The sequence below is a fragment of the Saccopteryx leptura genome, chromosome 1 (genome assembly GCF_036850995.1).
Source record: "Saccopteryx leptura isolate mSacLep1 chromosome 1, mSacLep1_pri_phased_curated, whole genome shotgun sequence".
NCBI classification, from domain to species: domain Eukaryota; kingdom Metazoa; phylum Chordata; class Mammalia; order Chiroptera; family Emballonuridae; genus Saccopteryx; species Saccopteryx leptura.
Genome location: NC_089503.1, coordinates 203,339,550 through 203,367,470, shown reverse-complemented (window position 1 = coordinate 203,367,470; position 27,921 = coordinate 203,339,550). Strand labels below are relative to the sequence as shown.

Here is a 27,921-nt window from a genome sequence, read left to right as displayed (position 1 = left end):
CGCGCCGGCCGCCCTAGTCCCTGACTCCTGGCACGTCAGCCGCGCGTCGCAAGCCCGGGGAGCGCGCCCGGGACCCGCGACTTACTCACGGGCCGCCGGCGGGTGCCTGCTGTCCAGCCGGCCGAGTCTCCTGGAACCCGCCTCCCGTCCGAGCTCCAACCGCAGCGACAGCAGCCTCTCCCGGAACGCAGGAGCGCGGGGTTTCGAGCTGGAGCGCCGCGAAACACAGGAACCTGGGGCGGGGTGGCCGTTGGGACACGCCCCCGAGCCGCCCCAGCGCCCCTCCGCACCGCCCGCGAGCCCCGGAGGCGCGGACCCAAGGAGGAGGCCGAGGACGCAGGGCTCCGCCCCGAGCCCTCACGCCCCGCCCCGAGCCCTCTCCGACCGGTGCCGCTCCGCCCACTTTTGGCCCCAGGACGCGCGCGCACTTGCTGGATTGTTTTGACAGCTCGGGTGGTGCGGGAGGTGAGGAAGCAGAAGGTGTCGCGAGAGTTCGCCTCATACCTCCTCGCGGGCTCTGTAACCATGGCGGACCTGGGGGTCCAGTCAGAACGAGAACCGTTCTTAGGCGAAAGCACTCCCGGAAGCAGGTGAGCGGATGTAGGGGAAAGGCACCGTAACCTCCCTGCGCTATGGATACTGGCCTCTCTAGCCGCGTTAGCCATGCGGGGCCGAGAAGAGGCGCCGGCTAGCGCGAGGCCGGAAGTTGGTCCCCCAGCACAGAGAAAGGGCGGAGTCGGTCCGTACACTGGTCCCAGGGAAGGTGTCGAGGAAACTCAGACCGCCTCTGGGACGTTCCCTGCGCAGGTGCAGCCGCCACCCCACTCTGCGTTTGGTCTTTTACAGAACTGAGCCCTTCACCCATTTCACAAAAAGGTTCCGAAAGGATGGTTTTATTACTTGAATATATCGCTGTTAGTGTTGACCTAATTGCCTGATTCTTTGTGAGAAAGTAAGCCTTGCTGAGATTGGTTCACCTTGTTCTACGCTAAATATATAAATAAAGACTAGTTTTCTTTTTTTCTTTCTTTTTTTTTTAGCGTTCAAGAGAGGGTATTTTGGCCTTTATAATTCTGGTTATTTCGCTCCTACTTTATGGACAGCAGCTATTCAATATTTAGTTCGTTTCTTTTTTTATTTTATTTATTTATTTTTTATTATTATTAATTTTTGTATATTTCTGAAGTTGGAAACGGGAAGGCAGTCAGGCAGACTGCCGCGTGCGCCCCACCGGGACCCAGCTGGCACGCCCACCAGGGGGCGATGCTCTCTGCCCATCTGGGGCATCGCTCTGTTGCGGCCAGAGCCATTCTAGTACCTGAGGCAGAGGCCATGGAGCCATCCTCAGCACCCGGGCCAACTTTGCTCCAATGGAGCCCTGGCTGCAGGAGGAGAAGAGAGAGATTGAGAGGAAGGAGAGGGGAGGGATGGAGAAGCAGATGGGCACTTCTCCTGTGTGCCTTGGCCGGGAATCGAACCTGGGACTCCTGCACGCCAGGCCGACCCTCTACCACTGAGCCAACCGGCCAGGGCCTAGTTTGTCTCTTACTGTGCAATTAAGCATGTCCTTTTGCCTTTAGGAAAACAGAGTTAAGTAACATTGTTTTGAAACATAATAAGTATATCAAGAAAATTAAGACACAGTTAAATTCCAGCTGTCTTTATTAATTTTTGCACATTTGTCCTTCTTAAGCAACAAACCTTATTTTAACTATTCTGATTGAAACTCTTAGAAAATGTATTTCTCTGGTCTCTGATTTATTAAATAACACCTGTAATGCAATTTTGTCTTGAGATCACAGTGATGTTCTTGGCTTATCGAAGCTGGTTTTTTTTTTTTGGTTTTTTTTTTTACAGGGACAGAGAGAGAGTCAGAGAGAGGGACAGACAGGGGCAGACAGACAGGAATGGAGAGAGATGAGAAGCATCAATCATCAGTCTTTCGTCGTGACACCTTAGTTGTTCATTGATTGCTTTCTCACATGTGCCCTGACCGTGGGCCTTCAGCAGACCAAGTAACCCCTTGCTCAAGCCAGCGAACTTGGGTCAAAGCTGGTGAGCCTTTGCTCAAACCAGGTGAACCCACGCTCAAGCTGGTAACCTCAGGGTCTTGAACCTGGGTCCTCTGCATCCCAGCCCGACGCTCCATCCACTGCGCCACTGCCTGGTCAGGCTCGAAGCTGCTTTTTATTTTATTTTTTGCCTATTCTGTTCCTGGATGACTATCCCTCGTCATATTTTTGTTACCTGTTGACAGCCCGTTTTTGTTTGTGTCAGCAACTTCTCTCAGCTTTAAGACTTCTACTTCGGTGCTGGTTTGAAAGCCATACATGAGCTCAGTAGAATTGTGTGTAGTTGGGACATGGAAATTTGACTAAGGCCCAAAGATCTCTTTTATGTAATGGCATATATGGTGTTAAGAACTTCATATGTATATGTATCAGGAACTGATTTAATATACCTGGCACATCGTAGATCTAATAAATGTTATCGCTCTTCCTTCTCTACCATTCCAAGTCACATCACATTTGAAAAAAGTTTCTTTTTTGAAGACTAATTTGAGTCTAAAGTCTATTTTAGGAAATAATCTTGGAATGTAAGAAGGTATTTCGTCTGTTTTGCTTGACTTAATTATTTGAAAACAGAATTCTTGAGGTAAATTTGTTAACTCTTTATGCATATGTGAAAATGTAATGAGTACACACACTCATGTATTCCACCTGACAGAGAGAGGATGTCTGGCTAATATACATGCTTGTCCCTTAGTCCAGGTCACAGGCGTGTATGAAAGATCTACTTAGTCTTGAGGGGCCTTGGTCTCGCTTTGGTCCACTAATAGAACCTGGGTTAGTGCAAAGGGAAGTATTCCAGGAAGTATAGGGCTAGGAATATCTGAGGTCACATCAAACTTTCCTGGTGTCACTTCCTCATTAATTTTGCTGAAATTACTGAGCCAGAATAACTATCTGCTGCAAACTTAATTTGCTGTCATCAAGTAGAACATGTCTTAATGATGACAGTAATTATCTTTCATTACTTAGTATGTAGTTGTATATCCCACCTGTGGGAGATTTAATTGTACCTAGTTTGATTTATTTTGATAAACTTTTAATTCATTTTGTCAGTTTAACAAATTTCAACACTTTTTATTTATTTATTTTTTAGCAAGAGAGAGAGGGACAGACAGGAAGGGAGAGAGATGAGAAGCATCAACTCATAATTGCTTCAGTTTAGTTGTTCACTGATTGCTTCTCATACATGTCTTGACTGGGAGCTCATGCCAGCAACCTTTGTGCTCAAGCCGGGCGGGGACCATGGGGTCATGTCGGTGATCTCACACTCAAGCCTGCGAGCATGCACTCAAGCTGATGACCTCAGGGTTTTCTTTCTTTCTTTTTTTTTTTTCAGAAATAGAGAGTCAGAGAGAGGGATAGACAGGGACAGACAGACGGGAATAGAGAGAGATGAGAAGCGTCAATCATCAGTTTTTCATTGCGACACCTTAGTTGTTCCTTGATTGCTTTCTCATATGTGCCTTGACCGTGGGCCTTCAGCAGACCGAGTGACCCCTTGCTCGAGCCAGCGACCTTAGGTCCAAACTGGTGACCTTTGCTCAAACCAGATGAGCCCGCGCTCAAGCTGGCAACCTCGGGGTCTCGAACTTGGGTCTTTCGCATCCCAGTCCGACGCTCTATTCACTGCGCCACCGCCTGGTCAGGCGACCTCAAGGTTTTGAACCTGGGACCTTTGAGTCCCAAGTCAATGCTCTGGCCATTGTGTCACCACCAGTCAGGCTCAACACTTTTGAATAATTAATTTGTATAATGATTCATAAATACAGCCCACAGAATTCAAAGAAATAATGCTTTTTCATAGATAAATTAGTATAGCAGTAAGCAATATTAGTAAATTAAAGCTTTATTGTATCACTTTCATGACGTTAGGAGAGAGAAAATAAAAGTTTTCCAAAGAAAGATTTGCATATAATGAGATAACTTTATACTACTTCTTTCTTCTTTACACCTAGAGAATGGGACATTATAGAAACTGAGGAACATTACAAGAGCCGATGGAGGTCTATTAGAATTCTGTATCTTACTATGTTTCTCAGCAGTGTAGGTAAGTATTAGAAATTACCTAATTTAAAAAATTTATATAAAATCTATTTTAATATTTAATTTTTAAAAATTATTTTTATATTTAATTTATTTATTATTATGTTTTTAGGCAGAGACAGAGAGTCGGAGAGAGGGACAAATAGGGACAGACAGGAAGAGAGAGAGATGAGAAACATCAGTTTTTCCTTGCGGCTCCTTAGTTATTCATTGATTGATTTCTCATATGTGCCTTGAATGTGGGGGGTACAGCAGATGGAGTGACCCCTTGCTTGAACCAGCGACCTTGAGCTCAAGCTGGTGAGCTCTGCTTAAACCAGATGAGCCCGTGCTCAAGTTGGCCTCCTCGGGGTCTCGAACCTGGGTCCTCCGCATCCCAGTTCAACACTCTATCCACTGTGCCACCACCTGGTTAGGCTAAAAATTATTTTTATTGTAGTAAAAACCATATAATTTAAAATTTACCTACCGTCTTACCATTTCTAAAATCAGAGGTGTTAAGTGTATCTACATGGTTGTGTAATCAATATCGGGTTTTTTTCATCTTGCAGAACTGAAACTTTTTCCCCATTAAACAACAACTCATTTCCCCCTCCCAAACCCTGGGGACCACCATTCTACTTTCAGTTTCTATGAACTGGACTATTCTGGAGGATGGCAGAGATATGGCTAAAGGGTCCAGGGTTTCGTTTTGAGGTCACTAAAGTATTCCAAAATTGACTTTGGAGGTGGTTTCATATATTTGTGATTATACTTAAAACCACTGAATTGTATACTTCAAATTTGTAAAGTGTATGGTATATGAGTTATATCTTAATAAAGCTTTTTTTAAAAAAATAACCTTTCCAGAATTTTGATTGGATGTGCCTAGCATTTAAAATTGACAGATAGTACTGGACTTTATTATTACAGTTCTCAATTAATAAAGCCTAAAAGAAATAATGGATTTCTTGTAAGAATGATCATCCTGGTTCTTTATAACCACTGCCTCCCTTGGATAATCATTTTATTTCTTCCTGCTCTTTCAGTTGATCAGCTTTCCCAAACAACACTGATTAGAAGTCTAACACTTCCTCTATAATAAAGTGGCCTTTCCTCCAATCATTTCTGCCATAAAAACTTAACAAAACTTTCAGTGACTTCCATTTCTCTTAAAAGTTTATGAGTAAGGTAAAATAGGTATTCAGCTTTTAGTATATTAATTATAGCTAGGGACTATAATTATATGTTCTTTTCACGCATAAAATCATATTATTTGATAAAGTTGACATTTTTGGGCATAAATTTGTAAATTCAGAATTATATTTTAAAATCCATGCTATAGTTCAAATAATTTTATCTATAAATAATGATGAAAGTATTATAACTATAAATAACAGAGTTTGTCTCTTTACAGGATTTTCTATTGTGATAATGTCAATATGGCCATATCTCCAAAAGGTTTGTACACTTCAAAATCTATTCTTCTTTTAATATATATATATATTGTTTTGGGTTTTTTGCAGAAAGAGGAAGGGAGGGAGAGAGAAACATTCTTCCATTTATTTGTGCATTCCTTGGTTGATTCCTGGATGTACCCTGACCCGCACTGAACTCATAACCTGGCTTGTCAAGAGGGTACTCGAACCAACTGAATCACTAGGCTGGGCCTATTCTTCTCTTAAGTAGCTTTAGTAGTATTTTCTTAAGTGTTTATTTTATTGATTTTAGAGAGGAAGGGAGAGGGAGAGATAGGAACATTAATCTGTTCCTGTATGTGCCCTGACCGAGGATCGACCCAGCAACCTCTGTGCTTCGGGATGATGCTCTGAGCTATCCAGCCAGGGCACTTTAGTAGTATGTATTAACTTGTGTGTAGTTAAGAGTTTTCTAGAGCCTCTTTGATATTCTATGACTCAATCTTTACTAGAGCAACTCACAGTAACGATTCCTCACTAGAGGCTTGTAAGTAAGGTGATCATAGGCTTTACTGTGCAAACCAGAATATTCCTCAGGTAACAGTGCTGTGCCAGGAAAATAGGTCCATCCCAGGCAAGGGCACATGCACGGTCCCCTGCTTATTAGCGGCTTGGGCTTCCTATCAATGCCCCATCCCTAATTAAAAAAATAAATAACTAGATTTACTGCCACATTTGCATATCTGGTTTTTAATTTTATTATTATTATTATTATTTTGTATTTTTCTGAAGCTGGAAACGGGGAGGCAGTCAGACAGACTCCCGCATGTGCCCGACCGGGATCCACCCGGCACGCCCACCAGGGGGCGATGCTCTGCCCATCCCGGGCGTCGCTCTGTTGGGACCAGAGCCACTCTAGCGCCTGGGGCAGAGGCCAAGGAGCCATCCCCAGCGCCCGGGCCATCTTTTGTTTCAATGGAGCCTTGGCTGCGGGAGAGGAAGAGAGAGACAGAGAAGAAGGAGAGGGGGAGGAGTGGAGAAGCAGATGGGCGCCTCTCCCGTGTGCCCTGGCTGGGAATTGAACCCGGGACTTCCGCATGCCAGGCCGACGCTCCACCACTGAGCCAACCGGCCAGGGCTGCATATCTGTTTTGAAAATTAATTTAAAATTGCATCACATGAACTAACTACCCATGACACTAAAAATTGTTTCCATACCAAAAGTTATTGGAAATATTTGCCCTGGCTGGATAGCTCAGTTAGTGAGAGCATCATGCTGAAGCCCAGAGGTTGTTGGTTTGATTCCCAGTAAGGGCACGAACAGGAACAGATTGATGTTCCTTCTCTCCCTCTCTTCCTTCCTCTCTCTAAAATCAATGAAATAAATAGTTGTATTTACTTTATAAGAAAGAGTTAAAGAGTGGCATATTTTTTTATAATGTTAATCTGATTATCTTTTTAACAAGACTTTTATGACTCAAACATTTGCATAGTCATTCCAAAAGATAAATCTTCCCCAGCATTTTTCTTTGTGTATAGTGAATTGTTAGCATATTTAATTGTAATGTGCTACAAAACTTATGTTAGAGAATTCTTTTTTTTTTTTTTTTTTTTTTTTTTTTTTTTTTTTTTTTTGGTATTTTTTTTTTTTTTTTTTTTTATATAGTTTTATTTTTTTAATGGGGTGACATCAATAAATCAGGATACATATATTCAAAGATAACAAGTCCAGGTTATCTTGTCGTTCAATTATGTTGCATACCCACCACCCAAAGTCAGATTGTCCTCTGTCACCTTCTATCTTGTTTTCTTTGTGCCCCTCCCCACCCCCTATCCCTCTCCCATTCCCCCCTCCCTAGAGAATTCTTTATTTTTTTAAATTAGGAAATGTTACATAGTCAAAAAATGGTATTTATGTTTTAAACTTGACTTTTCTTGGATAATAATCCTTAAAGCATTCTCCTTTTTTTCTGCAGATTGATCAGACAGCTGATACCAGTTTTTTGGGCTGGGTTATTGCTGCGTTTAGTCTTGGCCAAATGGTAGCTTCACCTATATTTGGTTGGTGGTCTAATTATAGACCAAGAAAAGAACCTCTCACTGTCTCCATCTTCATTTCAGTGACAGCCAACTGCCTCTATGCATATGTGCACGTCCCTGCTTCTCACAATAAATACTACATGTTGGTTGCTCGTGGATTGGTGGGATTTGGAGCAGGTAATGTGCATGCGTATATTCAATTGTGGCAGACTCACGTTCATCCTGACATTTATGGTCCAGGCTCACCTGGCGTTACCCCTTCTCAATCTCACACCCCACAGTTCAACATAGAGATCTGTTACTGCAAATGGGTATCTTTGTATCATCTTGCCACCATTCATGATGTTCACGTTACCTATGATCTATTCCCGTCATTCTTCACCCTTCAAGATTTAGTTTCGTATCTAACACGAACTGTCTTAGACTATGCTGCCCCTTGCTTATATGCTGTTTTGCACTGTTTTTATCTTGTATTACCCGTCAGTAACAGTAAAATTTTTGTAGTTAGAGACAATTTGACTTTTTTTTTTTTTTTTTTTTTTGTATTTTTCTGAAGTTGGAAACGGGGAGGCAGTCAGACAGACTCCCTCATGCGCCCGACTGGGATCCACCTGGCATGCCCATCAGGGGGCGATGCTCTTCCCATCTGGGGCATTGCTCTGTTGCGACCAGAGCCATTCTAGTGCCTGAGGCAGAGGCCATGGAGGCATCTTCAACGCCCAGGCCAACTTTGCTCCAATGGAGCCTCGGCTGCAGGAGGGGAAGAGAGAGACAGAGAGGAAGGAGAGGGGGAGGTGTGGAGAAGCAGATGGTTGCTTCTCCTGTGTGCCCTGGCCGGGAATCAAACCCGAGACTTCTGCGTGCCAGGCTGACACTCTACCACTGAGCCAACCGGCCAGGGCCGAGACAATTTGACTTTTTAAAAATATTCCTTGGTCCCTAGCAAAGTCTCCTGCGCATAATAAGTGCTCAATAAGTTTTTTTGAGTTAAGTTGTTAGAGGAATTTCTTTTTTTTTTTTCAGTTTCTTATATTACAGGTCTAAGCATGCAGTTTGTGATGTATTTCTTTTAAAAATAGTGGTAGCAATCAGTAGTATGCCATTCACTCAGCGTTTTCTCAGTATTTAATAATGAAGAGTAGTTCAACATTCCTATGCCAGTTTTTCATTCATGCAAATGTTAAACTGTGTTTTCCTACTACTAAAAGTATATTTCCTATTAATGCATTTGCTCAATAAACATTCTGTGCTTGATCATAAAGAGGAAGCAGTGACAATACTATAGATTAATATTTCCTCCATTTAAAGCCAAATTAAGGTGAATTTTATAAACTGAAGGATATTTTATTGTGTCTCCTCTTAGGAAATGTAGCAGTTATTAGATCATACATTGCAGGTGCGACTTCCCTTCAGGAGAGAACAAATTCCATGGCAAACACAAGTGCATGTCAAGCATTAGGTTTTATTCTGGGCCCAGGTAGGTGTTTTTCACTTGTCATTACTTGAGTTTTTGGTTCAGTGTTAAGTGAAATCCAAGTATAAAGCCTTGTAGCTGGAGGGGAAGGGCGGGAAACTAGCCTCTTCGGGTCCAGCAGTGAGGCTAGGCTCTTCCATATCTAAGTTAACTCCTGTCCTTTAAGTGAAGTGCTGTTCGTCCCTTTTTACAGATTAGGGCTCCAAAGCATAGAGAATCTAAGTAAATTATCCCAGGTCAGCCAGGTAATAAACGGAAAAGCTCAGGGTCATACCTCAGCTCTGTCTGAATCCAAAATATATGTTCTGTGAAACAGTCATTCCACTTGACCTATATCTATAGGCAAGAGTTTGCTTTTCTATATTTTTTTTGATGGAAGGATTCAAAGAAAGTTTCAGGAGATTTTTTTATCCTTTTTCCCTTTGCCCATGTCTTTAAGAGTTTTCTAAGGTTGAAGACAATGAAAGAATTTTACAAAGACTTAGTGTTGGCCCTGGCCGGTTGGCTCAGTGGTAGAGCGTCGCCCTGGAGTGTGGGAGTCCCGGGTTCGATTCCCGACCAGGGCACACAGGAGAGGCGCCTATCTGCTTCTCCACCCCTCCCCCTCTCCTTCCTCTCTGTCTCTCTTTTCCCCTCCCGCAGCCGAGGCTCCGTTGGAGCAGAGTTTGCCCGGGCGCTGAGGATGGCTCTGTGGCCTCTGCCTCAGGTGCTAGAATGGCTCTGATTGTGGCAGAGCGACGCCCCCTGGAGGTCATGCCAGGTGGATCCCGGTCGGGCACATGCGGGAGTCTGTCTGACTGCCTCCCCATTTCCAACTTAAGAAAAAAAAAAGTGTAAAAAGACTTAGTGTTCTCTCCTTTTCCAAAGCTCCCATCCTTTAGCTGAGCTGAACAAAATAGAAACAAAATTTAACACTTTACCAGGGCCAGTTAAGTTTTTGCTTAATTGAGAAATCGGTAAGTTTTATTCCGAGAGTAACTTTGGAACCATATAATTGGTTCATGCATTGAAAATTGAAGCTATGAATGTCATCAGTGGGAGTCCAACTCAGTTGACTTCATCAGCACGCCACCTTCATCCCAGGTGCCACAGCACCTTTCTGTTTAACCAGGAGAAGGTTCGACAGATTAGAATTTTAAGTCATCATTCTCCAACATCTAATATAGATATTTCATTTTAGTATCTGAAGTAAAATGGAGAATAAGTGGATCTATGGCCATAATATAAAATACATCAGCACATAGTCTGGGTCTTTTTAATTTCCTACTCTACCCTCAGTATCTGTTGTAGTACCTGGTGTACAGTTGGGTGCTCAGTAAATATTTAGACCGCCTAAAAAGTGTGTTGAATATGATCTCATTTAAACATTTTGTATTATAGATGACCAAATGTAGGCCTGAACAGGTTAGATCAGTGGTCCCCAACCTTTTTTGGGCCACGGACCGGTTTAATGTCAGAAAATATTTTCACAGACCGGCCTTTAAGGTGGGATGGATAAATGTATCACGTGACCGAGACAAGCGTCAAGAGCAGGGCAGGGGTCCCCAAACTTTTTACATAGGGGGCCAGTTCACTGTCCCTCAGACCATTGAAGGGCCGGACTATAAAAAAAAAAACTATGACCAAATCCCTATGAACACTGCACATACCTTATTTTAAAGTAAAAAAACAAAACAGGAACAAATACAATATTTAAAATAAAGAAAAAGTAAATTTAAATCAACAAACTGACCAGTATTTCAATGGGAACTATGCTCCTCTCACTGACCACCAATGAAAGAGGTGCCCCTTCCAGAAGTGCGGCGGGGGCTGGATAAATGGCCTCAGGGGGCCACATGCGGCCGTAGTTTGGGGACCCCTGGTCAAGAGTGAGTCTTAGACGGATGTAACAGAGGGAATCTGGTCATTTTTAAAAAATAAAACATTGTTCAGACTTAAATGTAAATAAAACGGAAATAATGTAAGTTATTTATTCTCTCTCTGAGGAGCAGTACCAAATGGCCCACGGAACCGGTCCATGGCCCGGGGGTTGGGGACCACTGGGTTAGATGACTTTCCCAATGGTAACCACATTAACAAGCACTGAATTACTGAATATGCACTAGATGCTGTTTAAGTGCCTTAGGGGCAGTGTCTTACTTAATTCTCGAGGTAACATTACATGTAAATTTTTGAAGGAGCCAGATACAGACTCTAAGTCAGGAGAGTGAACCAGTAAGTATTCTTCCAGTCTGATCTTTGCTGCAAAACTAGGTTTAAAATATTAACTATCTATATTTCAAATAACTTATATACATAATAATATTTTTAAATATTTACTTAAAATGTGATAATGTCTTATAATGAAATTGATTAAATGTTAAAATTGACTTATGGAAGAAATTGTATAATTTGTATTTCTTATGGCAATGTTTTTTAAACATGAAATTACTTACAAATTACTTTAGATATAATCCTTGATGAATTCATGTACATCAGTGTTTCTCAACCTTTTTTTCATTATTGTCCCAAAAGGAGCTTTGTAGACATTTTTTTCCTCATCACTCCATCCCATAAAATTTTAATACCACTGATGTACAGGATATTGTTTATGTATTGTATGCATGTCTGTGCTTTATGTCGGAGTCAATTTTTTGTCCCCTTACTCAGAACCGCTTTTTTTCCCTTTGTTGGGATGCATGATGTAAATGAATGTTTCCATAATGTTACCTCCAATTTTATGGTAAATGTCTCATAAGTTTTTAGTCTGTCTCTCCCATATAATTCATTTGTGTCCATTTTATTTTAATAAGTTTTTCAGACCTGCTTTGCACTCATTGGAGAAAAGGGCGTGACATGGGACACTATACAGCTTCAGATAAACATGTATACAGCACCAGTTTTACTTGGCGCCTTCCTGGGAGTTTTAAATATTATTCTGATCCTTACAATATTAAGGTAATTAGATAGAAATGATAAAACTACTTTGTATATTGTGAAATAACATTCTCATTGTTGGAGGATAATTATTCCTATGAACTCTTTATTTGGTATTTGATGTCTATAGCTGTGTTCATATTTTTTGACTAGTAATGAAGGTGCTTGTAACTAAAATAATATACAATCTGATACATGAGATTAGATAAATTCTTTGAAGAGTCAGTCTGGTCTTGATTTACTAACTCTAGGTTTCTAAGTAGGGAAATGGCATGAAAGCAACATTATAAGTAGATTAATGATTAGTATCAACCTTAAATGCAAAAGTTACTTTGACTGTCTCTTATCTTTTATCTATTAGAAGAAATGATATAAAAGTACAAAAACTTGGTTGATTGACATTTCTTTGAAGTGCTTTAACCATGAATTCAAAACCATTTAAACTAATGTTTAAAATCACTGTAAAACTTGAAATACTGATTAAGGTAGTTAGGCAATATATGCTTTTAGATGAATTTGGGGTTTTTTCCTTTTGTTTGTTTTATAGAGTTTAATAAGACTCATGGCTTGAATCTTTAAAATTTTATTTGTTATAGCTCATTGCTAATAATTTCATTAATCAGAAGCCAGTAGAAGAAACTGTACCAGAATGTGAAAAAAAACAGAAGACTAGAATAAGTTTAAGCCATTTGTCTATTATACTAAGCCTTTTATGGATATACTTTTTATGTTTTTCTTTTTAAGAGAACATCACGTGGATGACTTAGGACGACAGTGTAAAAATATTAATTTTGAAGAAGGTACTGTTGATCTGTTTGACTAAATTACTATGGCCCTGGTCGGTTGGCTCAATGGTAGAGCGTCGGCCTGGCGTGTAAAAGTCCCGGGTTCGATTGCCGGCCAGGGCACACAGGAGAAGCGCCCATTTGCTTCTCCACCCCTCCCCCTCTCCTCCCTCTCTCTCTCTCTCTCTTCCCCTCCCGCAGCTGAGGCTCCATTGGAGCAAAGATGGCCCGGGCACTGGGGATGGCTCCTTGGCCTCTGCCCCAGGCGCTAGAGTGGCTCTGGTCCCGACAGCCTGGGATGGGCAGAGCATCGCCCCCTGGTGGGCGTGCCGGGTGGATCCCGGTCGGGCGCATGCGGGAGTCTGACTGTCTCTCCCGGTTTCTAGCTTCAGAAAAATACAAAAAAAAAAAAAAAAATTACTATACCATTATCACACTGTTCTAATGATTCTGTTTGGTATTACTTGGATTTTGCTTCTTAGGACAATACAAGGGGTGACTGAGGGAAGATCTTCAAAGTTGAAAGTTACCTAAATTTTTTTTTTTTTTAAAGGCATACTGATATCAGTTGTTAGGCATTCACAATTGCCGCTGCCCCCGCCCCTGCCGCTGCCGCTGCCCCAGCCCGTCCCTGCCCCGCCCCTGTCCCTTCCCCTGCAGCTGCCCCTGCCCCTGCCCCCGCCCCCGCCCCTGCCGTTCCACATACACTTAAAGACAGCAGAAATGAACACAGCCTTGTGTTACCTCCCTGGTTTACTCGAAGTGGGTAAATTATAAAATAGCACCGTGGAGGCATCTGAGTACATCTGTATGACTTGACCCTTCTCCATTATATCAGGAATAGTTTGTATTAGGTGTGAAGCTTAACTACACAGTTCAAGTTAAGTCAGTACCCTCACTTTGCCCTCCTGTTACTAACTTGGTGATTCTCTGCAAAATATGTTTCTTTGCAAAAATATAAATAACATTAGTACTTTCACACATTATGGTAGGCCTTAGCCAGGTGGCTCAGTGGATGGCACGTTGTCCCCACACACCAAGGTCATGGGTTTGATCCCGGGACAGGGCACATATGAGAAGCAACCATTGAGTGCACAACTAAATAGAACTAAGTGGAACAATGCGTTGATGCTTTTCTCTTTTCCTCCCCCCCTACTTTCTCCTCTTTCTTTCTCTCTATTTCTGTCTCTCGCTCAAATCAATGGAAATTTTTAAAACAAAATTGTGGTACTAACAAGGATATTTACTAATACTAATTTTGCATACCATTGAAATTCAAAATAAAATATGTATTCAGTTGGTTGCAGGTTCAATCCCCAACCAGGGCACATACAAGAACAAACCAATGAATTAGTATAAGTGGAACAAAGAATCAGTGTCTCTCTCTCTTCCTAGCTCTCCATTCCTGTCTCTCTAAAATCAATAAATAAAATAAAGCAAATGTATTTAGTATGAGATCATTTTATAGAATTCTGTAAAATACATTTCTCTTTCGGAGATAGAGACAACAAATAGAGTATCTCCTGTAGATAACAGAATTGAGGTGTATTTCCTGGGAAGAAAAGTTATTTTACTTAAAAGTTATTTCTGTTATATAAAATCTGTTACTTTTAAACTGTTTTGAAGCCTAAGGATGATTTTAAATGTTTAGTCATAGAATTTGCTACATGTAATTTTACTTTGTGTGGTAACAAAAATAACACGTGTGTGTAATGTAATTGTTCTCATTTTTCACTGCAGCAAGTACAGAGGAAGTTCAGCTTCCCCAGGGAAATATTGATCACGTTGCTGTTGTGACTACCAATGTTCTGTTTTTTGTGGTTCTATTTATCTTTGCCCTTTTTGAAACGTAAGTTTTATTCTGCTTTATCTAAATCAGATAATAAACAACTTGTATTCATGCACTATTGATCAGTCATATAGATGTTCTCAAAAAGTTTATGTAAGACATATTTTTCTTGTCATGATGTAAAAAGTGTTTTATGGTTTTAAATTCAAATGTAGTTAATTCTGTCTTTAATCTTACTAACTTATCTTTTAATGGATCTCTCTCACTAGTTTTTCTCCTGAGTTTTTTTTTTTTTTTTCAGAGAGAGAGGGATAGACAGGAACAGACAGACAGGAATGGAGAGAGATGAGAAGCATCAATCATTAGTTTTTCATTGCGTGTTGAAACACCTTAGTTGTTCATTAATTGCGTTCTCATATGTGCCTTGACCGCCTTCAGCAGACTGTACTCGGAGCCCTTGCTGGAGCCAGCAACCTTGGGTTCAAGCTGGTGGGCTTTTTGCTCAAACCAGATGAGCCCGCGCTCAATCTGGGGACCTCAGGGTCTCGAACCTGGGTCCTCTGAATCCCAGTCCAACGCTGGGTCAGGCATCCTTCTGAGTTTTAAGTTAGATAAAATTATAACCTGACCAGGTGGTGGCACAGTGGATAGAGTGGTGGACTAGGATGCTGAGGACCCAAGTTCGAAACCCCAAGGTCGCCAGCTTGAGCACGGGCTTACCAGCTTGAGTGCGGGATCACAGGCTTGAGTGTGGGATCATAGACATGACCCCATGGTCGCTGGCTTGAGCCCAAAGGTCGCTGGTTTGAAGCCCAAGGTTGCTGGCTTGAGCAAAGGGTCACTCTTTCTTCTGTAGCCCCCTGATCAAGGCACAGATGAGAAAGCAATCAATGAACAACTAAGATGCCACAATGAAGAATTGATGCTTCTCATCTCTTTGTCTTCCAGTCTGTCTGTCCCTCTCTTTTTCTCTCTCAAAATAAATAAGTAAATAAATAAATACAGTTATAAAGTTTTAATTTTTTATGATTAAACTTTAAGTCACACAACTTTTTTTTTTTTATTTTTTTGTATTTTTTACAGAGAGAGAGAGTCAGAGGGAGGGATAGATAGGGACAGACAGACAGGAATGGAGAGAGATGAGAAGCATCAATCATCAGTTTTTTGTTGCAACACCTCAGTTGTTCATTGATTGCTTTCTCATACGTGCCTTAACCATGAGCCTTCAGCAGACCGAGTATAACTCCTTGCTTAAGCCAGTGACCGTGGGTCCAAGCTGGTGAGCTTTGCTCAAACCAGATGAGCCCGCGCTCAAGCTGGCAACCTTGGGGTCTCGAACGTGGGTCCTCTGCATCCAGGTCAATGCTCTATCCACTGCGCCACTGCTTGGTCAGACTAAGCCACACAACTTCTTACATATGTATAAAGGTTTCAGTCTGGCAATTTAAACTCTATTTAAGCCCTGATCGTAAAGAAAACTGGTGTATCACAAAAATCTCTGCCTGGGCCCTGGCCGGTTGGCTCAGCGGTAGAGCGTTGGCCTAGCGTGCGGAGGACCCGGGTTCGATTCCGGCCAGGGCACACAGGAGAAGCGCCCATTTGCTTCTCCACCCCTCCGCCGCGCTTTCCTCTCTGTCTCTCTCTTCCCCTCCCGCAGCAAAGGCTCCACTGGAGCAAAAATGGCCCGGGCGCTGGGGATGGCTCTGTGGCCTCTGCCTCAGGCGCTAGAGTGGCTCTGGTCGCAACATGGCGACGCCCAGGAGGGGCAGAGCATCGCCCCCTGGTGGGCAGAGCATCGCCCCTGGTGGGCGTGCCGGGTGGATCCCGGTCGGGCGCATGCGGGAATCTGTCAGACTGTCTCTCCCTGTTTCCAGCTTCAGAAAAATGAAAAGAAAAAAAAAAATCTCTGCCTGGTTTAGGCTTTGTTGACATTCAATCATCATATAATTTTAAAATTAAAAAATGGTAAATTTTTTTAAACAGTGAATAGTATAAATATATTTCAATTCCATTCTGTAGCTAATTAACAAAACTAGACTGAAAGTAGAAAAAGATTGGCAAGGAAGGAGACAGTCATATAAAGGAAGAGTGAAATTTATCAGAAGTGTGGTGAAAATATATACATTCAAAGATAGGGGCGATAGAGACCAAGGAAGAGAAAAATCCCAGAAGATTCAAATAATCTAGCGGTGACATTATTTCATCAAAAAGAGACCAATTTAAACCAAAGTGTAAACATGATTTAGTTATATTAGAATAGTAGGAGTTTTGGTTGGTTTTATTTTATTGTTTTTCAAACTTTTTGTAATGTGGATATATTACTTTATAATTAAATGTTTAAAAAGAAAAACATGAACACCCAAACATAATAGCTTGTGCATTTAACATTAAAATGTGGTAAAAATGTGTTAAAATTTTTGTTTATGTAGATCTGGTGTTATTGTTAAAAGGGATACAAATTCTTAATATGTCAATAGCATTAAAGCTGCTATCAACCTTAAGAAACAATGACTATGATTTAAATAAGAATAATTTCTTTACTGTTCTTCTCAGCATCCTTACTCCATTAACGATGGACATGTACGCCTGGACTCCAGAACAGGCTGTCCTGTATGATGGGATAATACTTGCTGCTCTTGGAGTTGAGGCTGTTATTATTTTCATGGGGATTAAATTACTTTCCAAAAAGTAAGTTATATGTCTTTGGTTTTGTTCTAAGTCTATATTTTAAAAGTCAAACATGAAATAGTTAACAATGTAAATTAATGTATTAGTAAAATACTTAAAAGCTGTTCTCTCTTTATATATTAGTTTTAGTCCTCAAACATTTGAGAACAAATTGAAAGTTTAAGTGAGCATGGTATATCATATGGTATATTCTTTTTTTTATTTTTATTTTTGGTATTTTTTTTAAGTGAGAAGCAGGGCAGCAGAGAGACAGACTCCTACATGCGCCCGACTAGGATCCACCTGGCATGCCTTCCAGAGGGTGATGCTCTGCCCATCTGGGGCTTTGCTCCATTGCGACCGGAGCCATTCTAGCGCCTGGAGCAGAGGCCGTGGAGCCATCTTCAGTTCCCCGGGCCAACTTTGCTTCATTGGAGCCTTGGCTGCGGGAGAGAAAGAGAGAGATAGAGAGGAAGGAGAGGGAGAAGGGTGGAGAAACAGATGGGCACTTCTTCTGTGTGCCCTGGCCAGGAATTGAACCTGGGACTTCTGCACGCTGGGCCAACGCTATACCACTGAGCCAACCGGCCAGGGCTCATGTGGCATATTATTTAGTAAAGCAAGATATTTACAAAGTGAATGAATATCTGCCTTCTAATATAGCATTTGTGTATTTTGCTTAAAGTATTTCTAAAACTGTATTTCTTAAAATATTGTTCTGCTAATAGTAATACATGTTATACAACAAAAATAATGCAGTTGTTAAATGTGGAAAATTCTGGTTAAAATTACTAAACTTCTAAATCTTCAGTATATACATATCATATCACTATAATCAGCATGTAGCATTTCTGAAAGTTACTTGTAACTCTGACCACAGAGCACTTTTAAAGAAGCACGCAGTGTAAGTACAACTGGAAAGAACACACTGGGGGAAATGCGTATGTAAAACAAAGCTCATTCATATAGTCTGGTATGGAACATCTGTTGATGAATTTAGACAGTTCTAACAATTTAATTATTTCAAAAATACTTTAATACTTTAGAATTCTAATAAAGTTTCTCAAATTAATTAACAAATTGAGTCAGTATGTAGGGTTGGGTGGTATGGGGGACACCATGAAGTGTTTTTTACAATCAAGACATGGATACAGGCAGAGATTCATAGACAACGTTAGAGAATAGTAAATGGATCACGTTTTGTTCAGGGAAGTCGAGTGGTCCTGCGAATAGGCATTCTCTCCCAGTATCCAGTTGCATTCCTTCCAGGGCGAAGTCTGGCAGTGTAAGTACCCTGAAGAAGAGCAGGACAGGAAGAGACTGGAGCGGCAGGCAGGGTTGGGAGAGAGGCAAGTGTGGTTTTGGTAGCGTGCTGGAGGAAGGCGTGCCTGAGAAGTTCCAACCACGTAGAGACTTCAGTGAGGTCCGAGAGCAGCCTGGGATGGCCTGGAACTCTCCCACAGGAGATGGAGCTTTGCTGTGTAAGGAACAGGCAGGAAGGCCCATTTGGCCCGAACAGAATGAGAGAGATACAGTACATCAGGTAGGGAAGATGTGAAAGCTTGGAGGTATTCTGAGCTTCACGGAGAACGTTTGGGTTTAAGAAAGCTGTGGTCTTGTTTGTATATTTCACTTTCTGTTATGGAGAATTTCTGACAAAGGTGTAGAGAACATCGTGTACTGGATCTCTGATACCCATTACCCAGCTTCAACAATGGTAACACTTGGATAATCTTGATTCATCAGTGTCTCCACATTCCCTGTCCCCTATGCCTGGGTTCTTTTGAAATCGATCCCAGACAGCAATTCATGTCTTCCATAAGTATTGCAGTATGTGTCTCTGACAGCTAATGCTGACATTACCACGGCTAAAACGATGATTTCTAAATATAGTTAAATATTCATATTTTCTCTACTGTTTTAATTTATTTTATTCCACATCTTACTAGACTGAGGCTCTTAAGAGTCAAAAGTCCCTTTTAATCTGTTTCTTTTCCACCTCACTCTCTTTCCCTTACAAATCGAAGAAACCAGGATGTTTACCCCATAGTTGCCCACATTTTAGATCTCACTGATTGAATCTGTTTTTCTTTTTAATTTTTCTGTCTTTATGTAGTTCTCAAAAATTCGTACTGAATCTAGAAGTTTGATGTGATTTGAGTTCAGTTTATTTTGGCAAGAATACTTTATACGTGATATTATATGCTTACATCAGGAGAAATGTAGTATTTTATCTTTTTATCATGTTGGTGGTCATTGACATTCCCTAGATCTAAAACTCACTAATAAGTCATTGCAAAATGCTGATATTTTAATTCTATCATTCCTTTTATTTATTTGGAGTATTTCCCATAAAGAGAAATTTCCTGTCAACAATTATTTGATTATCCTGACTGACATACAGGGTGGGTCTTTCCTTTTATTTTATAATTGACTTTAAAAATAAAGAGTTGGTTCCCTAATACCCTCTAAAAGTGACCAAGAGTATTTTATTTTAATATAGTTTGAATTCACAGATCACAACATTTTTATGTGTTTCTGTTTATTGTCATTACTATTCTTTTTGGTGTTCATGTTTTGGACCAGCTTCTTCCACTTGGCTCCTTGAGTCATGACCTCGTGTCAGATAGCTTTTGTACTCTCATTTGACAGGATGTCCAGGTTCATCTTAAACATTTTCTATCCAGACATGAAATAAGCCAGTTTTTAGAGGAGTCCTTGTTCCTTTTAGTGGGAAATTACATTGAGCATTCATATTGACTGGTACATCACTAAAAGTATCAAAATACTATTTTATTTATAGTTTTTTTAAATGATAAAAGTAATAAAACTATTATAATGTTTCATTTTTAAATTACAGTTTCTGTTCTTTAACAGGTTTGGTGAGCGTGCTATTCTGCTGGGAGGACTCACCATTGTGTGGGCTGGCTTCTTTATCTTGTTACCTTGGGGAAATCAATTTCCCAAAGTACAGTGGGAAGGTATGGCCATTCACAAGTCTTTTTTTTCTTGTATTGCACATATCTGGAGGCGAGATGATTTGGATAAGTAATAAGTAGAAACATAATTTTTTTTAATTTATTTATTTTTTACAGAGACAGACAGTGAGTCAGAGAGAGGGATAGGCAGACAGGAATGGAGAGAGATGAGAAGCATCAATCATTAGTTTTTGTTTGGTTTTTTTTTGGTATTTTTCTGAAGCTGGAAACGGGGAGAGACAGTCAGACAGACTCCCGCATGCGCCCGACCAGGATCCACCCGGCACACCCACAAGGGGGCGATGCTCTGCCCACCAGGGGGCGATGCTCTGCCCCTCCGGGGCGACGCTCTGTTGCGACCAGAGCCACTTTAGCGCCTGGGGCAGAGGCCAAGGAGTCATCCCCAGCGCCCGGGCCATCTTTGCTCCAATGGAGCCTCGGCTGCGGGAGGGGAAGAGAGAGAGGAAGGAGAGGGGGAGGGGTGGAGAAGCAAATGGGCGCCTCTCCTGTGTGCCCTGGCCGGGAATCGAACCCGGGACTTCTGCACACCAGGCCGATGCTCTACCACTGAGCCAACCGGCCAGGGCCAAAACATAATTTCTTATTATAAATACTTCTTTCACATAATACTTTCTTGCCTTCATTTTAGCAAAATAAAAAATGATGCAATTATGGTAAATATTTTTACACAATTTGTGTTCCATTGATATGACAGTATTTTTAATGAACTGCAATTATATTTATTTATTTTATTATATTTATTTAGAAGTTAAGTTTAAAGGGGAGGCATTGTATATTATAATTCTATACTATTGACCTCTGTTATTCATCTAAAATTAACAGGTAATGCACTGTACTAATTTTGTTTTACAGACTTACATAATAACTCAATCCCTAATACCACATTTGGGGAAATTATTATTACTCTTTGGAGGTCTCCAAAAGAAGATCACAGCGAAGGACCGACTGGGTGCCCAATGGCACAGGCCTGGTGCCTCGACACCCCCATGATCCATCTGGCACAGTTCCTCACAGCAGCTGTGCTCATCGGAATAGGCTATTCATCCTGCAATGTTATGTCCTACACATTGTATTCAAAAATTCTGGGACCAAGCCCTCAGGTGAGCCATTACCCTGGCATTGTAATTGTATGCTGTCAGCACTCACATTCTATGTTGCTGTTTCCTATTTTCGCACAAGCTGATTTGGGGGACTTACCGTATTTAGCATTTTGAATTAAAATAAAGAAACACAACGTTTTAGAAGTACTTATAGGACTTGTATGCTGAAATTGAACAAAAAGTACTCTATGAATGCAAAGATCTCTTGAACTCAGAGATTATGAGCTCAAAATCATTTTCATAGGAAAAATATCTGAAGCATCAAGTTCTGAAACTTTCTTAAATCAGGCAACAGCTGGGAAACCAAAACTGATCGGCAGCTTTGAGTCTAGGCTTCATTTCATTTGGCCTTAGGGACGGTTTCTAAAAGCTGAAAACAGTAGTCTTAAAAGTATACAGCAGCTGTGTATATTTTTAAATTCTTTTTTTTTTTAATTTTATTTATTTATTTTTTACAGAGACAGAGAGTGAGTCAGAGAGAGGGATAGACAGGGACAGACAGACAGAACAGAGAGATGAGAAGCATCAATCATTAGTTTTTCATTGTGCGTTGCAACACCTTAGTTGTTCATTGATTGCTTTCTCATATGTGCCTTGACCGTGGGCCTTCAGCAGACCAAGTAACCCCTTGCTGGAGCCAGCGACCTTGGGTTCAAGCTGGTGGGCTTTTGCTCAAACCGGATGAGCCCGCACTCAAGCTGGCGACCTCGGGGTCTTGAACCTGGGTCCTCTGCATCCCAGTCTGACGCTCTATCCACTGCACCACCACCTGGACAGGCAAATTCGTTTTTATTATAAGAATTTCCAGCCTGACCAGGCGGTGGCGCAGTGGATAGTGTCGGACTGGGATGCGGAGGACCCAGGTTCAAGACCCCGAGGTTGCCAGCTTGAGCGTGGGCTCATCCGGTTTGAGCAAAGCTCACCATTTTGAGCCCAAGGTTGCTGGCTTGAGCAAGGGGTCACTCACTCTGCTTGTAGCCCCCTGGTCAAGGCACATATGAAAAATCTATCAATGAACAACTAAGGAGCCACAACGAAGAATTGATGTTTCTCATCTCTCTCCCTTTCTGTCTGTCTGTCCCTATCTGTCCCTCTCTCTGTCTCTCTCTGTCTCTGCCACACACACACACAAAAGAATTTCCATATTCGTTATATAGAAATTAAAAAATATATAGAAGCAAAATGAAGAAATAGATCAGCAATAATTACTATTCTTTTAAGCAACCGCTGAGCATTCCATTAATTAAAATGCAGCAGACTGTAATTAGTTTACTCAGTCCGGCACTGAGGGCAGCTGGGCTGTTTTCGGTTTGGGGATGTGGGAAGTCGTGCCGGCCTGCACATCCCGGGGCAGACTGTGGGAGTGCAGTCTGGGCACAGGATTGGGGGTGACATGTGGAGGGGAGTCCAGCAAACACGGCCTCAGACCTCTTGTTAGAGTTCCTTGAGTTTCCTGAGTCCCAGCTTCCACATTGGTTAGAGGGAGACACCTGAGTCACGGGCATTTGTGAATGCTGGAAACTGCATGTAAAGCACGTAACAGTGTTTGCAAGACAGGAAGTACAAAATAAACTCTGGCCTTAAAGGTAAATTAATAAATTCTGTTGTTCTCAGGGCTTCAGCAGATTTTAGGTTTCTCTCCACTACTTTTATTTTTCCTAACCTATCAAATACGTGTTTTGTTCATTGTTTACTGTATTTATAGAAAGGCATTTTATATTTAATTCACACACAAAATATACGGAGAAAGTTATTGCTGTGTCCCCATAGTTTGGTGATAGTATAACATCATTCTTGTTTTTAAAGTGACTGAACCTTCCTATCAAATCTGCTCCTCCCCCCACCTCACAGGGTGTGTACATGGGCTGGTTAACAGCTTCTGGAAGTGCAGCCCGGATTCTCGGACCTGTGTTCATTAGTCAAGTGTACACTTCCTGGGGCCCAAGGTGGGCATTCAGCCTTGTGTGTGGAATAGTGGTGCTCACCATCATGCTCGTAGGAGTGGCTTACAGAAGACTCGTTGCATTTTCTGTAAGGCATGGAGGGATTCAAGAGGAACCTAGCTAACATTGATGAAGAATGCTTGCTGCGTGGGACTTCCTTTATTAAGGTTCTGCTAGACAACCGCTGTGAGTCTGTTTCCGAAGTCGGGCTTCGGGTACTGTTACTTTGAACAGCAGGAACACATGTGAATAATGCAGGGAATTATTTGAGTAATTGTGAATAGTAAGATAATATACAAACATTCTGGATCCTAACTTCTTTATCTCAAAAAAAGAGTCTTCATTCAACACCTCTTTGGGAGTTGCATGAACTCGTGAGTGAATGAACAATTGTCTATAAATGTAAAATTGTATTCTGAATTCAGAAGTGTCATTTAAAATAAGAATATTTATTCAGTGAAACCATAGTAGAGTTCTGTAAGAATTCCCTGTAACAGAATGAAATTATAGAAATTGTTTACCTAGAGAAATTTAATTCAAAGATATCTACTTTTTATTTAAAAACATATTTTCTATTACTATCAAGGTTCCTTATGAAATCAACATCATTTCCCTTACCTTAAGTTATTTTTAATACACCTCTGTCTTACCTCACTGAAATAACTCCTGAGTTCATAGATGAGTATGAATAAAGCATATTTGAACTGTAAAGAGGATTATTAAGAAGATGGATTTCACTACCTTTAGTAAGGCTTTATTTTTTAAATGCTAATAAGTAACTCACTTTAGAAACTTAAGCCAGGTATGTGTTCTTGTATATATATACTGAACAGCAAAGTGTTTATTATAATTATTGGCATTTTCAACTCTCTTAAATTCTGGATAAAAATTGTCACTTTGTTTCATTTTCCCATTGCTGAGTAGTGGCTAGGTAGATCGTGTTTTAGTCCCTGTCCGCACAGCTGTTCAGACTTGCAGAATTGTACCTTTGGATGGGCCCTGACAGCCCCAATCCAGTCAGGCTAATAAATATTTGAGGCAAAATGGCTGTCATTTAGCAATTCACTGAGTTTACTTGAGTATATGGTGTCTGTATACATTTCTACCTCTACATAAGTTGAATACTGATAAAAGGAATTTGTACTGAAATTATGTATACGGTTAATCCATATTACCAAAAAATGTAAAGATGTTTCTAAATACTTTCAAAATGTTTTCTCCTCTTAAGTTATACATATTTTCAAATATGAGAGTAAACACTATAATCTGTACTTTATATTGTTTGTGGTACTGTTGTGTTTTTTTTTGCCAAAACAACAGAAATTTATTTTCTCACAGTTCTGGAAGTTGGATGTTCAAAATCAAGGTTTTGGCCGGATTGGTTACCTGAGGCCTGTCGTCTGTGTCTTTTGTTTGTGTCCAGCTTTACTGAGCTATAATTGACGGATAGCATTGTATAAGTTTAAGGTGTACAACATGCTGATTTATTTATACTGTAAAATGATTACCACAATAGCATTAGCTGTTTCCTCCATCACATCACATAATTATCATTTCCTTTATGTAGTGAGGACATTTAAGATCTATTCTCTTAGCAACTTTTAAATATAATACAGTATTATTAGCTATCATCACCATGTTGTACCTTAGATCCGCAGAACTTAAATTCATTTTATAACAGGAAGTTTGTACTCTGACCAACATGTCCCCACACTTCCTCCACCCCCATAACCTGGCAACTGTCATATCATTCTCTGTCTCTAATAGTTCAGCTGTTATTTATATATTTTTCTATTTATTTTTATTGAATTTATTAGGGTGACACTAGTTTAATTATACGGGTTTCAGGTGCCCAATTCTAGAACAGATCTGTGTACACCGTATTGTGTATCCCCCCCCACCAAGTCAAGTCTTTGCCCATCACCATTGATGCCCCCACCACCCAGTAGTTCAGCTCTTCTAGGTTCCACACACTGGGGACACCACACCTGCAGAATGCACTCAGGGTCCATTCATGTCACAAATGGATCTCTTTTCTTGTGGCTGAACATTCCATTATGTATGCATGCATATATGTATGTATACACACACAGAGAAACAGGTGTGCGGTGTTACTTCATTGTGGTTTGGATTTGCATTTCTATGAGGATTAATGATATGAAGCACCTTTTAATGTGCCTGTTAGCCGTTTATAAGTCTTCTTTGGACAAATGTCTATTCAGACCCTCTGCTCATTTTTTAATTGGATTGTTTTGGCGTTTTTAGCTACTAAGGTTTGCTGCAGTCTTAAATCCAATTCCTTCAGCTGCAATAGAAGGGTTCATCTGACAGACATCATCCTGTGGTTACAGTTCAGGGATTGTTTTTACTCTTCTCTGCCTGTCACAGCAAGATGGCTTCAGTCAGAGAACCATAGCGATTTTCTGGCTATTGGGTTACTTCCTGGGACCCCTCTTCCCTGGTGTCCCACAGTCTTACATTTCTGGGGGCAGGTACTCTGTTCCTAAACAATAAACTACATGCTTGGTGTAGGTACCGTGCATGCTAGAAATAACAATAATGGTAAATGAAAACAGTAATAGTGAACATTTATCAAGTTCATGTCCCAGCTAATGGGTAATGTACGGTTTAATTCTCAGTTGTATAGAGCGAAAGTACTATTGATTCCCATTTTATAGGTGAAGGAAGGAGGCACAAGAAGGTACTTATCTAATAGCCTGTCTTCAGAATTCATACTTTTAACCACATTTTTCATAGTTAAGAAAATAGCCCAGTTTGCAGGAGCAGGTAATTTCTAATTGTAAGGTAAATTAACTTACCTATACCAGTGACTCCCATTAGCAGAAACATTTGACAAATATAATTTGACACCCACTAATGGTGATGATGTCACTATCTTAGCTCAATAAATGGTTAGCTTGTTTCCATGCAAGAATATGGCATAGAAAAGTTTCCCAACTCCTAAATATTTATAATATTGAATAAAATTCAGACAAACTATATAACGTTGCAAAAATGACTACCACATTTTTATTGAGAGCACTTTCCTCTCTGGGGGATCATGCGCACAGCAGAGGAGGAAGTGCCATGGGGCTGAGGAGAGAGCAGGGTGGTCAAGTATGGGGGAAGAATCACCTGGTGGAGGTCTTGTGTGGGACAAGTTGAGTATAAATTTAAAAAGCTGACAAGAGACCCTAACGTATGAAACCCTCCTAAAAGTAGCATACATTTAAGAAAAGATGTTTTGAAAACCTAAACTTGTTAAGAAAGAGTGATTATCACACTTTGTAGGGATTTATAACCTCACAAAGCTGCTTCATGCTGCCTTCCTAAACTCGGCTACATTTAAAAAGAGCTCCAATTCATAGAAAACTTTTCTCTTGTGCCCTGCCGGATAGCTCAGTTGGTTAAAGCTGCGCCCCAAGCACAGAGGTTGCTGGTTCTTTCTCCAGTCAGGGCACACACAGCAATAGGTCCTTGTTCCCGCCTGCCTCTCTCCTTTCTTGCTCTTGAAAATTAATTGTAAAAAAAACAAACCAAAAAAACTTTTCTCTTGCATAAATAAAATAAATCTGTATGTAATTTGTTGTTTCGAAGAGAATAAACTAATCTGCATCTGTTCAAGACTAGATTAAGTTATTTTGAGAAGATATTTTGGGTACCATTTTTGACTACTGCAGATTTGTAATTTAATGTATTTTACATTATGAACGTGTATTTTTAATAAAAAGATTGTTTAGCCTGACCTGTGGTGGCTCAGTGGATAAAGCGTCAACCTGGAACTCTGAGGTCGCCGGTTCGAAACCCTGGGCTTGCCCAGTCAAGGCATATATGGGAGTTGATGCTTCCTGCTCCTCCCCCTTCTCTCCCCCCTTCTCTAAAATGAATAAATAAAATCTTAAAAAAAAAAAAAATTAAAAAAAAAAAAAGATTGTTTATGAAAAGCCTTAAAACATTACTTAATCCATTCAATACATACTCAATCACCACGGCATTGCTGGGAACTGAGCAATAAACAAAGTACAAGCCCCTAGTAGGGAAAGACAGACGATAGCCAGATGATTGCCCATGTGATCATGCTTGCAGGGAAAGGCGATGGAAGGGAAGAATAGGGAGCGGTGAGGGAGAACAGTGTATCTGACCTGCAAAGGAAAGTCAGGGGGTGTTTCTCCACAGCTCACAATTCCAGTGGAAAATAGCTCGGACATAAGGATCAGAAGAGGCTTCAAGTAGCCACGTTTAGCTAACATACACATCCTTGAACTGACCAGATGGGCAGGGGATGGAATCTTCTACTAACCCAGGCCTGGGTCATGCATTCATTCCGGAATGCAATTGTCCATGTAGGGGAAGGAGAAGGGAAAAAAACTGTGAGGCCCATTTCTTTTTCCTTTTTTTTTTAATCAAGTGAGAGGCAGAGAAACACTCCTACATGGAGTCTGGGCTCCATGTGGGGCCGCTGCTTTGTTGCTTGCAAACTGAACTATTTCAGCGCCTGAGGTGAGGCCATGGAGCTATCCTCAGTGCCCAGGGCCAACTTGCTTATTTAAGCCATGACTACAGGAGGGGATGAGAGAGAGAGAGAGAGAGAGAGAGAGAGAGAGGGAGAGAGAGAGAAAGAGAGAAGGGAAAGTGGGGTGGAGTGGAGAGGAAGATGGTCGTATCTCTGTTCCCTGATGGGGAATCGAACTTGGGG

The 27,921-nt window shown here is 40.9% G+C and overlaps 2 protein-coding genes across 7 annotated transcripts in view; one reads left to right on the top strand and one right to left on the bottom strand.

The window, feature by feature from the left end:
• The window catches only part of ABHD18 (abhydrolase domain containing 18), a 38,296-nt gene extending 37,769 nt beyond the window's left edge, over positions 1–527 (bottom strand). Inside the window, exon 1 of the mRNA XM_066385094.1 lies at positions 90–527. Within this exon, the coding sequence (XP_066241191.1) occupies positions 90–527 (438 nt within the window). The remainder of the gene's footprint in view (positions 1–89) is intronic.
• On the top strand, positions 458–24,501 carry MFSD8 (major facilitator superfamily domain containing 8). 6 transcript variants are annotated; one of them, XM_066385032.1, is made up of 12 exons: positions 458–590; positions 4,028–4,119; positions 5,512–5,555; positions 7,489–7,729; positions 8,916–9,029; positions 11,819–11,963; positions 12,687–12,742; positions 14,468–14,576; positions 17,070–17,204; positions 20,061–20,164; positions 21,035–21,282; positions 23,134–24,501. In XM_066385032.1, exons 1-12 carry the CDS (start codon positions 526–528, stop codon positions 23,347–23,349), a joined length of 1,569 nt encoding a protein of 522 aa, XP_066241129.1. In that variant the 5' UTR covers positions 458–525; the 3' UTR covers positions 23,350–24,501. The 6 variants fall into 6 exon arrangements, with proteins under 6 accessions (XP_066241129.1, XP_066241140.1, XP_066241162.1 ...); XM_066385054.1 differs by lacking the exon at positions 458–590 and adding an exon at positions 656–807; XM_066385043.1 differs by lacking the exon at positions 8,916–9,029.
• The last annotated feature ends 3,420 nt before the right edge of the window (positions 24,502–27,921 follow it).